Raw genomic sequence first — 16,052 nt, 5'->3', positions numbered from 1 at the left:
ATTTCGAATGCACTAACTGCATAGAACGGAATGTTTCTGTTATTGACGCGAAAGCGCATTTGCCGCCATTTACCTGCTAATGTTGGTAATAGATATGGAGATTTGCTTGCTTGAGCTACATTTTCAATGAAATTATTCCAAGATTCATCTAACATAAACAATGGATTGGCAATTAACTTGCCGAGTATGTCTGGAAACGGGAGATATGGTTTCCTTGTTCGATTGGGACGAAAACAATGATCAACTTAGCGACAAATACACTGCGTGCTGTGGCGTAGAGGTATGGAAAAATTATCTTACAAAATGGTTGCGTTGGCCACCCTAAAATTTGTACAAAAATGTTGCTATTATTGTATAATTTCAAGCAATTTGTTGACTTTTTACTAACATCCCCATTAAGTTTCTGAAGAGTTGCCTTAAATTTTAATGTAATCTATATTATTAAAATTGTTTTCTGATTTCTATTTTAGGTTACTAAAAACGATTCACTGCCAACGTTAATATGTCTGAATTGTGTTGACCGGTTGACATATGCGTATGAATTTAAAAAGCAATGTTTATCTTCTAACGAAACACTGAAAGAGTGTTTGGATGAGTTTCTAAAAACCTCGTCTCTGACTAGTACAGGCGACAACGATTCCATTACCAGTACGTATAACTATCATATCAAGCACTGTAATTCGACAGTCTTCGCCTCTTCTTATGAGAAGAGACAAAGAATCCAAATATGTTTTCTGTAATTTACATACAGTAAACTTAATTGTGCATTTATATTCAGAATCTGAAACTGAGACAATCACCGTAAAGCAACAAAATGGCATGCTGTTGCAATATGAGCTTCCAGTGGAACATGAACCATCAATACAGTGGACTCGACGCCTTGTTAGGAATGACAACAATGCTGTTGTATTTAAAGCCCCAGAGGCAAAGAAAAGAGGACGGCCTCGTAAATATCCAAATCCACATGGCGCAATTGGTTAGTATGAAGATTCTATTTTCTTATGTCTCTAAGAGTCCGCATTATTCTGTTTATCCCTTTTAATTTATAAGCCGAATAGAATATAATGGTTGTCAGTATTTATACTGTCAATACTTTACAGAACTTTGTGAATATTGCTTTATTCAAACTTATTAATTTATAGAAGTATCACCATATCACCGCAAAAAACCCAAGGAAGAGGTAAGGGAACCCGAATCGTTAACATCATTAATTGCCTCTGGAACATTGGAGATTAAACAAGAACCAGATTCTGATGAAACACTGTTTCAATTTGAAGGTATTAAGTAGTTTTATAATAATTTTAGGAAATGAATTAAAGCATTAATTTGTTTATGGTAGAGTTTATGTATAAAACTGTATTGGACTTGACACACCCTGGCTTTCTTACACTTTCTTGAAGTTAAGTCTGAAAGCTGACGTATTTACAATTATTTTAATAGCACTTATTATATATTTTACTTCTACTTAGTTATATCTTCTAGTAAACCTAGAATATCTTGAATAGGTTGCCTTTAGAATTACTGCTCTGAAAAATTGAAATAAAATCTAAATATAATTCATTATTGTAGGTAATATACACTTAGGAATGTTAGTAAAAATATGCTTCTTCATTTACATGTATTACTAGTTCTCAAATCTACTGTATGCATATGTACCTGAAGAACAGCCCATAAACTCTGTCACTCCTAAATTGCCTAGGATTTTTTACAAAATATGTTATGTTGTTGTAACAAAAGCACATAACTATTACCATCATGCTCTTACCTCATTATTATGCTTACCTCGTTACTTGTTGAGTAACCGTTTATCATTGTAATTAAATAATTAATAAAGAAGTAAGTAAGCCAAATGTTTCACCTCTAAGCAAGGCACAGTCTACTCATATCACTGAATTGCAATATTTGTTTATAAAAAGTATTGTAGAGTTATTTATATAAATTGCCATTTTGTTTGATTATCCGCCCTTATCCCAAAGACTTTGAGAACTCAGAAAGAGTTTAGTATTTTTCTTCTTAAATTCTTTATTATTGATCTTCATTTGTAAAGGTTGTCTTGTTTTTCTTCAGAATCCTATACTCCAGCTCAAGGCATAGCTTGGGAAATAATTCACTATTTAGGTTCCATAATTAAAATCTCAATTTTTAGAAATGGCTGAGGATTCTGATCCAGATTTTGTTCCTGGGGAGGAAGAGGCCGATGATGTTCCGGTAGGTATTTGAATTTTATTTTCTAGACATGTTTATATATTTTTTGTGTAGTAGTGAAAACATTTTTAAATATTGCTATATTTTAATTCGAATAAATTTCCTCAATTAGCTATCATTTAAACATGGCTGCCATACTTTTAGTTGGTTGTAGAACTTATATTAAATTGAATTACCATATATCTGAAGTAAAGGCATAATTTACTATCATTCATATAATGACCATAGAGTGGAATTTAGAGTTTTACAAAACGTCTGAGTATTTAAGTGTTTAACTGTTTGATGTACATATTGTTGTTTAAAACTTTACCTCTACATAGGTACTTAGAATATAATAGTAGTAATTATAATCAAAGCAATGTTGGCCTAGTGAGTTCAGCAACTATCTGTCTGTGCACATTATTATGATTAAACCCTAGTGTCGAAACTGGTGTGTCTCAATCGATGAACAAACCATTTATGGGTCAGATAAAACGCTGATCACCTGCTAGTATATGAAATAAAAACTGATTATAAACAAACACAATAGCGCCACTGGATTAATATTATAATATAATAATTATTATTTGGTATAATTTTTTTATAGAACAGCAAACGGGGCAAACGGGCCCTGATATTTAGTGATACCGCCGCCCATGGACACTCTCAATGCCAGAGTTCTCACGAGTGCGTTTCCGTTCATTCTAGTCAAGATAAAAAATATTACTTGAAGATAGTTTTGGTTTAATAATTCCGTTAAAATAGTTACAGCAAAATACCCCAAAGAAACGCGGTCGGCCGAGGAAAATAAGACCCCCAGCGGTAGATGTGAAAATAGAAGAAGAAACGGAAGACATGCTGCTAAAGGAAACCATTATGGCATTCTCTGAACCCATACATGATGATGCTCTTAACCCAAAACCAAAGCCTAAGAAGAAAAAAATTCAACAGAAGAAAAAGAAATATGTGTATTCTAAGACGTAAGTTATATTAGGATTTATTGTAAAGTACAAGATATGAAATCGCGTTGTACGAGTTTTCTCGTATATATCGTTTTTTTCTTACAACACGAATTGTATGAAATTATTTAAAACACAATTAAAACAGGTGCAAAGATATCCAAAACTAATAATGTAAATTGAGAAATTCACGTTATAGGGCTAAATTACCGTTATATCGGAGACGGAAATAGCGTTATACGATAATGCGTTATAGTGGGGATTACTGTATTTTATTAATTATTTACAATTATAACGTTCTTTTTTCATATTGAACCTCCAATGGCAACTTTAAACATTCAGTACAGGCACTTTTTTAAACATAAAGTTTGCTGTCGTATTACACAATGGACAACTTCTTTCTCTCAGAGATTCTTTGGTTTCCTAGGCTGTATACCTATATAATAAATTAAATGGAAAAATTAACATTTACCCTCTATCAAAATATGAATGCAAAAAAACGGTTTACTACTTGGCTGAAGACGTTGAGTTATGATGAAACAGAAGATTTAGATTAAGTGTTACTCTGTAACACACCCAATCACACACATACACATAGAGACACACTAAATTTAATTTTACATCTCTGTTTGCAATGTTTTTCTTTTAGCGTTTACTTTTTTCTTCTATTGTATATTGTGGTCCGCTGGTGGAGAGGCTGGCTATCTGTCACTCAGGTCTCCTGTTACAGAGACCAGCCTCACACATACACTTTCAAATGTTATCATCTTAGTTTTAATCATTGTAACCTTGTATGTATATGTGAGAGAAGAAATAAAGATTATTATTATTATATTACTTTAATTAGAATAAAACGTTTAATTTAAAAGAAAAGGAACAGTGTCTTAAAAGCTATTAATTATCCATTAGTCTTATATATTGAGGTCGTTTGTCGGAGTTACGACTGCACCAATAGATGTTTGATTTATTATGTGGTGTTAAAAAAAACTACGGCTAGAGAAGGCGTTTTTATTAGGATATTTGTTCTTTCAGTCACGTGTGTGAAACATGCGGTGCGTCGTTCACTTCAAACGCGTCGTTGCAAGCGCATATAAGACGCCATTTAGGAATCAAGCCATTTGTATGCAGGTATGCTAGCTTTAAGTAGTGATTTTTTTTAAATATTTATAACAATACTACATATATCAATAATCTTGAAAGAAAATGGATCGATGTCGAGATTTCTATGTCATACCTTTAGTATTGTTATTTGTTGGATATTTTAAATATTAACAGACTTGAAACCCAGGACCTCTTTTTGTATTAAGCTATATTATTTATGCAATAGCTTATAATTAGATTGGTGTATTTATTTTTGAAACAATGGGTGCGGGTGGATTGATACTCAATATAATTTTTCAAAATTAACAAATGGTCAGTATTTTTGATAATGTCCCCTGCGCCCATATGTGGCCTTTTTTGTACCGTTGTGTTGATCATGCACCCGCACCCGCATTCAAGAAGTCTTCAAAGGAAATCAATAATAAAATAATTTATCAATTTTTAATGAAATAATTTTTGTATACGTGACATTAGCATACATCGACGTATACCGCACGTGAATTTGTCTTACGTCAAATAAATGAGACAAATGACGTATACGTATACGTATGCCATACGTTTGTGTGTAGTATATGCGGGTACGCGTGCGTGATGAACATGGAGCTGCGTCGTCATATGTTCCGACACACGGGCGTGCGTCCGTACAAGTGCCGAGTTTGCGATCGCCGATTTGGGGACTTCGGTAGCCGACAGAAGCATGAAAGGCGAGTCATCGCACAATAGCATACGTCAAAATACGAAAGATTTCAACATGAATATTTATTTATTTTTTATTTACTTACACTTCGTTGCTAAAGAAATACAAATAACACAGTATATATAAATTACAAGGGATGCAACGGGCGGCCTTATCGCTAACAAGCGATCTCTTCCAGGCAACCCTAGTAAGAATAAAAAAAAAAAAATCATCAATCATGAATATCTTATCTTATCTGTGTATTAGAAATATTTTATCTAAACTACCATATTTTGAATGTTTAAATCTTTCTTATTTCGGCTCATTACAGTCTCGGAACCATAACTCGAATATACTGTATTCTAAAGCGTGGTTAAAGACAAATTATCTACCTATCATTTAAAATCTATGATTGATATTCTAATCTACGGATAGAGTGAGATACTTAAGACACGTTTTTGAGTATAAGACAAAGTCAACGCAGCTCAACGGTACAAAAGGGCCATTTCCATGGTAAAACTAGGTACATGTACTTAATCACTTAATATAGCGTTTGCGGGTTCGCGGCCGTGGCTAGTATAGAGTTAAAACGGCATATGGTGAAGCATACGGGTCAGAGGCCTTACCCGTGTCGACATTGCGATAAGACGTATACAGACTTTGGTACACGACAGAAACATGAACGGTAAGGCAGGTTATATAAAAGTTGACATTTCAGAAGTTATTGGAAAACAGCATATAGGCTGAACAAAGTGAATTAATCCAGAAAATTTGGCCCTTTCTGTACTTTACCCATATATATTTAACTCAGTTTCAGTAATTAAGGACTTGCAGCTGCCCTCTATAATATGGAAAGAATGGAATAAGTCATATACCAATGTAGTTAAGATTTCGGTCTGTTTCATTGATTGATTTTTTAAACAAAAACACAGCCTTCTTTCGTATCGTGAGCTTATATTCTATTCTTTCAGTAAAACGCATTTTAAAGTGCCTCAAGAACTGCAGTGTACTTATAGTGATTTCTATTGTTATTATTTTTAGAAAAGTTAACAAACAAAAAAACATATGTACTACTTATAGGCAATTGATTTATTCTTTTTACCAATTTATCATTTCAATTACACAATTACATTAAAATAGCCAAAGTGTTTCACCGGAATTTCACTTTTTCAAAGGAATTCTCTTGATGTCTTTGTAGTAGTAAAATATACCAATTAAGTTCAGGCGTCTGTGATATCTGGAAATTTATTTCGTTTAAAATTTCAAAAATAAAATAATAATATATTTCAAAAATTCCAGATTGCACATGGGCATTCGTCCCTACCAGTGTTCGTTATGTGGAAAGTCGTTTACGTACTCGTACGTACTCGCTAATCATATGTTGACTCACACCGGGGAGAAGAAGTATTCGTGAGTATATTTTCAATTCATGATTTTGCTCGACGTTACTTTTTGTTATATGTGTGTTTAATTTAATTAGTTAGGTTTACGTTACTTAGTTACTACTTTATTATATACAGATTATCGTTGATGAAAATACTTTTATCCATAATTCATAATATACTAGCGTACTTATTGCGGGGAGGAACTTTTGTTAAAAAAAATCGTAACGATAGAGTAACATGATTAGTAGTGAGTACAATATCTTTAGAGGATGTTTAATATTTCTATATTTTATTATTTTTTTATGAAAAATTATTGAAATGACGTAGCAAATCAAAATATACCAATATATTTCTGCAAATTTTAGATCTAAAATAATAAGTCTTTGTCTAGGGAATCACATACATTCTAAACATTCAATATAAAAAACAATATTTACTTCTTTAAAATGTTTAATATTTATAACATATATTTTTATTTAGATGTGAGCCTTGCAACAAGAAATTCACGAAGGCCCATCACCTGAAGTACCACAACAAAGTCCATCATAAGGAGCTGTACATCCAACAGCAGCTGGAGCAAGAGGCAAAGAAGATGAGGCAGAGGATCAACATCTCCAACCTCTCGGGAGTCATCTCGGGGGAGATCGTTGATGGAACGTTGCAGCTAACGCATATCACTGATGGTAGTTTCTTTTTCCTCTTTGTAAAACCAATATAGATTTATTGGTAGATAAAAAAAGTGCGGAAAGAGTCATGGTAGAAATTTTTACTAATACTTTCATAAACTAAGGGTCTGTTCCACAATGTATGGATAAAGTACCAAATAGCTATGCAACATATAAAAAATAATAAAAGTTACGAGGACGCAACAATAGCGTTTATCCTACCAATAAGTAATAAATAGTATATTTGGAAACTTATCCGGACATTGTGAAACAGGCCCTTAGCATATTTCTGTTTATTATTAATGTCTGTTCCAAGATTTTAATTTTAATTAACTGAAGAAATATAAATTTCTCGTTTTCGCTATCCTATGATCGTTTAATGGTATAACTTCGATTCGATTCTTTCCCAATCAAAAATAATTATTACAAATTTTTAAAAAATAATAATTACACAAACATTTAAATACCTATAATTAAGATCTTTCTCTATACCAACTATTAACAGTTTCACAAAAAAGTATAAATAAAGAATGCAAAGGAACAGAAAGAATGAAAAATATATACAAGTTATAAACTAAACTAAATTAACACACAAATCTACACACAAGTTTATTCAAATGACATCGAATACTATGTTTCAGATGGAGAACACGAGTCCCAAATGGAGGTGGTCGAACAGGATGATGAACAAAATGAGACAGACCGGGCTGTCGCTGACATGCAAGCGGTGAGTTAATATTAATTTTTATTTATTTATTTATTTTCACTACATTTTTCTATCTTAACAGTAATTACTAATACAATAGAATTCCAAATAAAACTCCCACACCTATTATTCTAGATAAAAACATTAAAAAATTAAACTTATATTCCTAAATCTATCTATCCATAACTAACAATATATGATGTGTTAACCTATTACAATACCAGACAGTTTTTTGTATGGAAATATTAAGCAGCGCTTTGTGGCCGTATTTGGAACTAAATAAAAGATCAATATGTACACGGTGTTTACATTGCACTAAAATAATAATGAACTTTTGTTTAGGAACAAAATGTTTTAAATGGCTCTAATTTGATGGTCTGAAAAACATTTACTACCTTCGCGCTGCGGTTACACCCGCGTTGGGTCGGTCGTACCGAGATGTTATTATTTATTTATTTATTTCGTAATCCTACAGTTAACATAAATTATATAATATAATTAAAAACAAATACACTGAAAATATAGCCAAAGATGGAATACATCATACATTTTACTACAAAAAGGTTCTAAGATTTACCAAAGGGAACAAACAAATAAAACATATTCAATATATTTAACTAAGTGTGATTCAATTTATTTAACTAAGTCTAATTTGGTTGTGTTGTGTGATGATGTGTTAAAAAATAATATTTATTTTTATAATACTGTAGATAATTGAATAATAAATAATTTTTCAGGTGGTCCTAGATTCGGAGTTTGCAGGCGATGATGACCATAAGACGCGTATAATTAGTCATAGTGAGATTTAATCATAAATTTAATTAAATACATATCCAATTGTATACAATAGAATTAACAAGTGACTTACATTAGTGGCTTAAACTCGAATTCAGTAGCGTGCCTAGTAATAAAAAACTGCCAAAAAATTATATATTTAGATATCATTATATCAAAGTATATGTTTTTTTACTTCAAGTTCCATATAAGGTCCTCCAATAGATACCTCATAATTTAAAAACATGTCTAGTTGCACAGTTTTTAGTTTTTTTTAGTTGTCTCTTTTCATCTCATCATGAACATAATCTGAAAGAAAGAGACAAAAGATTTCATAAGTTAAAAGTGCAATTAGATCTTTATTTATAAAAAAAAATCATCTAAAGGGGGTTTGGTTAAGATGGTCTCAACATCTTCTGTTTCTAGCTTATTTACTTTACTAGGACATAAAGACTGAAGTGGAAAGTAATCTTATTTTTATAATTGTCTGCTGATAGTGACTAATGTAAAATTTTAAATTAAAGCTTGTGTAATATATATATAATTAAAATTAGGTATTTTTTGAGGCTGTTCTTTGTTTTTGCATATTTGCATATTTAACTTTTGAACAAAAATCTTCTTCAAGGTAGAAATATAAATTTAAGATTTACAATTTTCGTCTTTTTTTGGTCGTTACATTAGGTATATGTCATGGGATTCCACGCTATTGTGTATATTATAAACATTTCATGTAAATAATCATTTAATCTTGTTGAATAAATCATTGATTCAGTAATTATTGTCTTTTATTATTTTTTTGAAAAACCAATATTTGCATTTGTATATTTAAAAAAAAGAGTGTGTACTTATGTACACGCATCAGAAGTTTTACTTCTTTGGCGTATGGAAATTGATTTAAAACCACCAAAATAATATTTATTTATTCACACTGTTCAATTATTGTACTGTTACGAAATACGTATTCTAAATATAAAAATACTAGAATATACAACTTGAACATAGTTATCGATTTTCATGCCACCTAGAACTAACTTTTCGATGTAGAATTCAGGTGTCGGTGTCGGTGTAAGTGTAATAAATAAACATTAACTTTCATCATATTTCTCCATGGCGCCAAAAGAAAAAAAAGTCAAAAAATTGGCACCTTTTAAGTCTTATATCTATTTCCTGTTCATTTTCAGGAACATTTTTTCTCACAGATTTTATACCTATTTCCTGATCATTTTCAGTACATACTGAAAAATATGTGGTCAAAATTTGGAAACAAAATTCGCATTACGGTTGCTATGAGCACTTAAGTGTCAGCCAGTCGGTTCGACGTCGAAACAGGCGCCCTCTGGTTACCTGCCTCGAAAAAGTTACTGACAAATCGTACCGATATTTTTTTTGAGTATTGTTTATTTAATTCAAGTCTGAACGTAATTCAAGTAATTCTGGGATTATTTTATTATTACATCTGTTAAATATGTTTTTTATGCATTGTATACAAACACCTAAAAAATGCAATGTTCAAATTTTTATCACGATTAGTTAAGGTAATATATTGCTAACGCAAAACCAAACTGATGATTACAGATAGGTACCCAACCCCAACGAAATCCTCCGATGGTAATCCTTCATAGATAACACGTTCTAACGCAACTATTTTTTGGCGGAAATTACTTGAAATAAATACAGATAAATACAGAAATAAAAATTTTTTCCTCGCGTAAAAATTCACGAACAGCACCAAAATTCTGGCCTCCTTACTTAGTTTGCCTCCTTCATATGTGTAAAAAATCGGTGATTAGCCTTCTGTGTCCAAGGCATAGGGTTCCCTGATGATGCTTTTTTCACCATACGAACGACTGCGTTTACTGCCATCTATCGAAGATAACTGTACTCTAGACAAATACAAGGTTTATGTTCAGAGATGGCGTTGCATGTTGCTTTTGTGCTAAAAGATTACAAGAGTTCTACATTTTATTTTATACTTCGTTACGTATATGAGCATTGAGATTCGCTCTAGTACGTATACTTGCAATTACACTTGCGAGACAAGTACTATAATTGTGGATGGCGAAGGAAATATAGATATGTGTAGTTCAGAACGCAAGCTATGAAGTCTACATTCTGCCAGATGGTAATGCATAGTAATTTCTATAAATCTCTAATTGGTATTGTTTTTATCCAATTTTCTTACAGCTCACTTGCAATGGCAACATTAAAACTTGTGCCACCCTTCTAAGTAGACGATTTTTGTTCTTGTCCTTAATGTAAAAAGAAAACGCGAAACTTTCGGGGCGCGGCGAGTTTTAAATTTTTTCTCCCCTAATGCGCTTATTACGAGTTGAAGGATGCACAATTTCCCAAAGTTTTCTTAGGTCACATATCCATGGAATAGTAGAGAGTAAATATTTGCAAGTTGTCTCTAAGTAAGGTATCTATTGTAGTAGCTCAGTTAGCTAAGTCTCTAGGCCTTAATTTCCTTTGTAATCAAATGGTTGGGTACAACACGTGATCAGCCCTCTGTGCCTGTCAGTTTAAAATAGTAATTTCGATTATACAACATACCCGTGCACCACTATGCCGTAATAGCCCATGTAGGCATGGATATTTTATTTTATAGATTGGGTATACACCGACTATTGCTTGTTAAGTCTTGTGAACTATGTGTCACTCACAATAGTTACTAAAGATACGTACATAGCAGACCACAACAGATCAATGACCACATTCATATGATAACATTAAGTCATTAGCAAAACCAAATAATATTTGAGAAGCACTGTCGCCCAACAAAGCTTTTGACGCGAAGGCGGCCGCGAGGTCGCCGGATGGTGCGATTTACATTTTTATTCCTTTATTTACGGCTATTTCCCTCCTTACACGGATGCTGTTTTAAAAAGTATTTTAAAAGGAAAAGTTTATATACCTCTTGGTATAGACCGAATTCTAATTGGAATTACAGAAATGGTATCAAGTGCAATCTTTGTTTTATAGCTTCAAAGTTAAGATTAAGAGATTTTAAAGAAAAACACGCAAGACTAAAACTCTTTTATTCTATACTTGGTATCTATCTATGTACTTCGTATATATATACGTCGTAATATATATAGGAAGTTATTAGTTAACGTTTTTGATCAAGCATACTAATGATCGTCCATTCTAAGGTTCATTCATCGTCAACTAAACGAAAGCTTACCTATACACCTACTGCGTCCGGTAAAGCTCTATTGTCGATAAAAAGAAAGTTGGTCTTAATATTATATAAAATAATGAATACGTTTTTGTATCGCATTTCATTATATGTTCTATTAATGTCTTAAGTCATGAGCATCTTAAGTGACGTTTGTTTTCAGATATTATAAAAATGATTCGAGTCAAACAGTTTTGAAGAGACTTTACTTTTGAGAGTAGATGCTTAATTGAAGATTTAGTAATTATACTTTTATAAGTAAATAAAAAACATAGATCTACAAACTTGGCCTTCGATTTATGTATCGTTTCTTTAAATATTGTTTACAGACAAATAGGTTATTAGCTTTCAGTGCCCAGGTTGATTGGGTGTGGAGTTCCTCAGGGTTTAGTACTTAGACCTCTGTTTTTTATGATTGAGTGTTTTCCTTTCTAGGCAAAGAACGTATCTTCTGTTATTCTAACGATACGTTCTAACTCAACGGAGTAGCGACAGATCCTCATTGTTTATAGACAGATTTGGTGCCTATGGAGGGTGGAAAAAACTAAATGCTATCCGACACCCACAACCGTCTGAGACTTGCAGGCGAGTTTTATTTCACACAATCTGTGCTTATAAAAAATAAATCCAAAAAAGAGGGATCCCTTCGTAATTGACGTTTTATTTGTTTGTCAATTAAAGTGAAGAGCCTCGGGCGTAACAACTGCTCACAAGGAAAACAAACAAATTATTTGTATTGCACAGATGTGATTGTGGTTCACTTAGTTTTATTACGTTTACATACGTTTCGCTTTGGTAATTAATACATTTTATAAGTATTTAATTGTTTTAATCTTTTGTAATCGTAGAAGTAAAATATATCTAACAGACGTACTCAGAGTCTACCACTTATTTAATATCATTCCTACTTCATAAAAAAGATTATCGATATCGAAATAGGTAGGCTATTCATAGCTTATTTAAATTTAACTACCAATGATATAATTATCATTAAGCTTAATAGGATAGTGCCTTTTCTTTAATTCTTTTTTTAGCTTTCGATCATATCATACATGTTATATCGTTCTACGACTGTCATGTATGTGTATATGTCAAAAATCGCAAATCTCAGCTAAAGATTGCATAGTTTACCTCATTATCAATGCTAAATCTCGAATTATGATAACTTTAGTTTTTATCTGTTCCTTCTCATAAGTTTTTTAAAAAAAGCAATACGGCTTTTAATAAAACGTGTTAGTTATAAGTTTGCTACATTCCAGGAATTAATGTACACTGGACATGTAGCACTTTTAATTTTTATTGAACATTAAATAAAGAATTTTTGAAATTGAAATTGACTGAAGTATTTCCGAAAAGAGCGTACCAATTCCTGAAAGGTCGGCAACGCACTTGCGGACCTTCTGGCAATGTGAGTGTCCATGCGGCGATATCACAACATCAGAAGAGCCTCCTGCCCGTTTGCCTCCTATTACATACGCAAATAGTGAACTCATTAAATAATTTTATGACCCATCATAACCGTTGTTTACTTATAATAAAATATGTATACCATTTCTATAATGAAATATTACATTAATTTAAAACAAATGCGAGCAGATTGCCGCGAAATTATTCACAAAGCACGGCCGGTTGGGACTTGATGATATTGTATTAGGTGATCACATACGAATGCGATTTTAATGGATCCCTTCCTTTGTAACTCCATAAAACCTAACCTCCTTTGTAAGAGAACACAATTTTCCCGCGCATTCCGTTTGACGTTTACGTCATTTCGGGCCAACGTATGGCAACCCCAATCTAAATTAAAATCTAAAACCTTGTAAACAAGGCAAGTGCTCACTTTTTCGGGGATTTTAACCCTCGGAATTAACGAGATATAGAGGGGGTCGAGCCGCGGTTTTGTCTCCTCTTGATACGTTCAGGGTGACGTCACCTAACTTTATTATGCTTTTGTTGCTTCTAACTTGATAATTGCTTTTATAAAGTGAACTTGTGGTTATTAGTATTTAAGTAATTTATGTTAAATTGTCAGTCAATTGCGATTTTCTGAACACATACATTCTCTGTATAGATTATTTATCTAATTAGAATTAGGAATTTGATAGGTATGCGGTTCGTATGGCATTGAGTCAAGACTTAGCGCCAAGTACCTATGACACTCGGAAGTTATATTTCGCGTTGGCTCCGACTTACTAGAGACAGTGAAAGCCAAGTACCAAAATTAATTTAATAATTTATTAAATTAAAAATCAAAACAATGTAGTAAAACATGAATAAAAAGAGGAATTGTAAAAAAATGAAAACTATTGCCGATGTACTGCATGTCTCAAGGAATCATTTGACAAAGGGGGAGACTTGATGACTATGGAGCTGATAGGTGTCGCTCTTGGGAGCTGGGGTTCCTTCCTGAGTCGGAGTGACGTCAGGGAGCCTTGTCTCTGGGGCTTGTTCGTCACTCGGTGCTCCGGCAGTCTCTGGTCCATCATTCTGTGATCTATACGATGATCGACGCCGCGGCCCTTCTGAAGCTCTGCTAGATTGCTTGCAAGTTCCAGTGCAGCTTCGCCATAAAGTATCTGCCCGCGCTGAACCTATGCAATAAAATTCATCGACATGCTTGACGCTTTTGGGTAAAATTTTCTTTGATATGTTCAAGTCATAGATTTGCCTTAAACTGCTATATTCCTAAATTATTGAAATGTACGATTTTTATGATAAGGGCTAAGAACAAGTTGGCAAATTATCAATTATACAGACCATAAAATGTATACTAACAGCATCACCTTAAAAACTAAATTTACAACGACTTACAAATTACCTCACTGTTAAGTTCAGCTCGTCGACGCGAGACCCATTCAATCTGCTCCTGGATTTTCTTGCACTCCTTTTCGTTGCTGTGAAGATCTTGCTTTAGCATGTTCATGATCTCCCGATATTTTATCTTCACGTCGTTGTCCAGCGCGTGGAGGTTCTCGATCTCGTTCTGGGTTTCACGGATTTTGTACTTAGAAAGGCGAAGACGACCTTCCTAAACATTACGTGTGCTCAAATTTCTTAGCCAAGTTATTCACGATTAATTGAGTACATAATTGTATTTATAGTACATGATATAAGCCTCGTTTTAGATATTGTTTGTACCTAATATTAAAGCATTAGATTTGTAAAGTATAGGTACCTTATCAGCTAATTTTCGAGTAAGTACATCCAGGTGTTCGTCAAGGCTGTCCTTTTGTTCCACTTCAATGCCTTGCACTACGTTGTTATGGGGACAAAGGCGGTGAACCAGTTGTACTGGAGTATAAGATGGAGCCTCCACCTAAAGATATACAAATTAGTATGGTGGCATTTGTTAATTGTGTCCGGAAATCAACAACTTCAATATAAATCGTTGGAATTGTCAAAGTTTTAAAGACTCGGTGAAAACTGAGCAATATAAAATTGTGGGATTTATTATAAATTTCTAATACTATATACATACTACGATATTCTATATCACTATTTTACACGTAGTTTTAGGTCTTCTTGATCTGGCACGATCATGATTGCGAATAGGTTTATAGCTAAATTATAAATAAAATTAATGTCAAAGGTATTATATACTACATATTAAGGTATATATATTATTAAGGTATCTTATACAAAATTAGAGAAGACATCATAGGTATAGTTTTTTATCCATCCATCCATTGGTCTATGATTATATTTAAGCTTTTGAGGTTGTCGTAAGTGTACCTTAGGGGTCCTCCATCTCCATCGAAAAAGCATAAGCAGTGCTATGATAGTCACCGCCAGCCCCGCAGCAATAATCGTTTCGTTCATTATGTTTAAACATTGCGGATAAATTGCTTGTGGCTAAATAAAATCATTTTCCTATTTTTTTAATTGACAGTGACATTTATAACGGATAAAAAATATATGTAGTGTCTATTATATGCAAGAAGTTTGTTTATCTTAAATTTATTAATTTTAGATATAATATGTTCATACCAATGACGCTACAATTTTTTACATAGGCCTGTTACAATTCCGTGATAATTTCTAATATTTCGACTTTCTAAGCTTTCGACTTCGTTGGTGTTGCATTAGTGCGAACACAGAGTTCACCAACGAAAACCAATTCACTAATTCCGTTGTACAGCCTGAATCACTGACTTATTCCTCTGCGCTGAAACCGCCTTTACACAAGGGGCTGTCAGTCCATCTAGGACAAACAGATGTTTGATATGGAGACAGTGGCTCGTAATTGTACCGTTACTTTGAGATTAGTTCTGTTGAGAGTTAGAAGTCGCTCTATCATTAGCGGGTTAAATGCTGGTTGAGCCATTTTGGACTGTCTGCAGTCTACGTTTCGCAAACATCGGTGATCTCGGAGTCCTGTACTTTAGCGAATCCAATTTCGCACTTGCGAGAACGGCAAGGGAGGA

The 16,052-nt window shown here is 33.1% G+C and overlaps 2 protein-coding genes across 4 annotated transcripts; one reads left to right on the top strand and one right to left on the bottom strand.

Moving 5' to 3' along the window:
* Nucleotides 1-68: 68 nt before the first annotated feature.
* LOC110991831 (zinc finger protein 771) lies at nucleotides 69-9,225 on the top strand. Of its 2 annotated transcripts, none has more exons than XM_022257356.2 (12): nucleotides 69-280; nucleotides 471-648; nucleotides 779-976; nucleotides 1,143-1,277; nucleotides 2,147-2,208; nucleotides 2,950-3,164; nucleotides 4,176-4,271; nucleotides 5,471-5,605; nucleotides 6,220-6,330; nucleotides 6,786-6,988; nucleotides 7,612-7,697; nucleotides 8,414-9,225. In XM_022257356.2, exons 1-12 carry the CDS (start codon nucleotides 161-163, stop codon nucleotides 8,483-8,485), a joined length of 1,611 nt encoding a protein of 536 aa, XP_022113048.1. In that variant the 5' UTR covers nucleotides 69-160; the 3' UTR covers nucleotides 8,486-9,225. The 2 variants fall into 2 exon arrangements, with proteins under 2 accessions (XP_022113048.1, XP_022113047.1); XM_022257355.2 differs by lacking the exon at nucleotides 5,471-5,605 and adding an exon at nucleotides 4,814-4,948.
* A 4,671-nt stretch (nucleotides 9,226-13,896) lies between these two features.
* LOC110991864 lies at nucleotides 13,897-15,503 on the bottom strand. Of its 2 annotated transcripts, none has more exons than XM_022257405.2 (4): nucleotides 15,361-15,503; nucleotides 14,804-14,944; nucleotides 14,447-14,656; nucleotides 13,897-14,219 (listed from the first exon to the last, which is right to left on the bottom strand). In XM_022257405.2, the coding sequence occupies exons 1-4, from the start codon at nucleotides 15,445-15,447 to the stop codon at nucleotides 13,932-13,934; spliced, it is 726 nt and encodes a 241-aa protein (XP_022113097.2). In that variant the 5' UTR covers nucleotides 15,448-15,503; the 3' UTR covers nucleotides 13,897-13,931. The 2 variants fall into 2 exon arrangements, with proteins under 2 accessions (XP_022113097.2, XP_022113098.2); XM_022257406.2 differs by having other exon boundaries at nucleotides 14,447-14,611.
* Nucleotides 15,504-16,052: the final 549 nt, after the last annotated feature.

Source organism: Pieris rapae, chromosome 2 (assembly GCF_905147795.1).
Source record: "Pieris rapae chromosome 2, ilPieRapa1.1, whole genome shotgun sequence".
NCBI lineage: Eukaryota > Metazoa > Arthropoda > Insecta > Lepidoptera > Pieridae > Pieris > Pieris rapae.
This window is presented reverse-complemented; position numbering and strand designations above follow the sequence as displayed.

What these genes read in the sequence shown, in the direction of transcription:
- LOC110991864 (XM_022257405.2), bottom strand. Translation starts at nt 15,447, where the DNA reads ATGAACGAAACGATTATTGCTGCGGGGCTGGCGGTGACTATCATAGCA. An exon ending in GGAGATGGAGGACCCCTAAG is followed by an intron (nt 14,945 to 15,360) that starts GTACACTTACGA and finishes GTATATCTTTAG; the next exon opens with GTGGAGGCTCCATCTTATAC. An exon ending in GAGCTGAACTTAACAGTGAG is followed by an intron (nt 14,220 to 14,446) that starts GTAATTTGTAAG and finishes TTTATTGCATAG; the next exon opens with GTTCAGCGCGGGCAGATACT.
- LOC110991831 (XM_022257356.2), top strand. Translation starts at nt 161, where the DNA reads ATGGATTGGCAATTAACTTGCCGAGTATGTCTGGAAACGGGAGATATG. An exon ending in AAATCCACATGGCGCAATTG is followed by an intron (nt 977 to 1,142) that starts GTTAGTATGAAG and finishes ATTAATTTATAG; the next exon opens with AAGTATCACCATATCACCGC. An exon ending in ACACGACAGAAACATGAACG is followed by an intron (nt 5,606 to 6,219) that starts GTAAGGCAGGTT and finishes CAAAAATTCCAG; the next exon opens with ATTGCACATGGGCATTCGTC.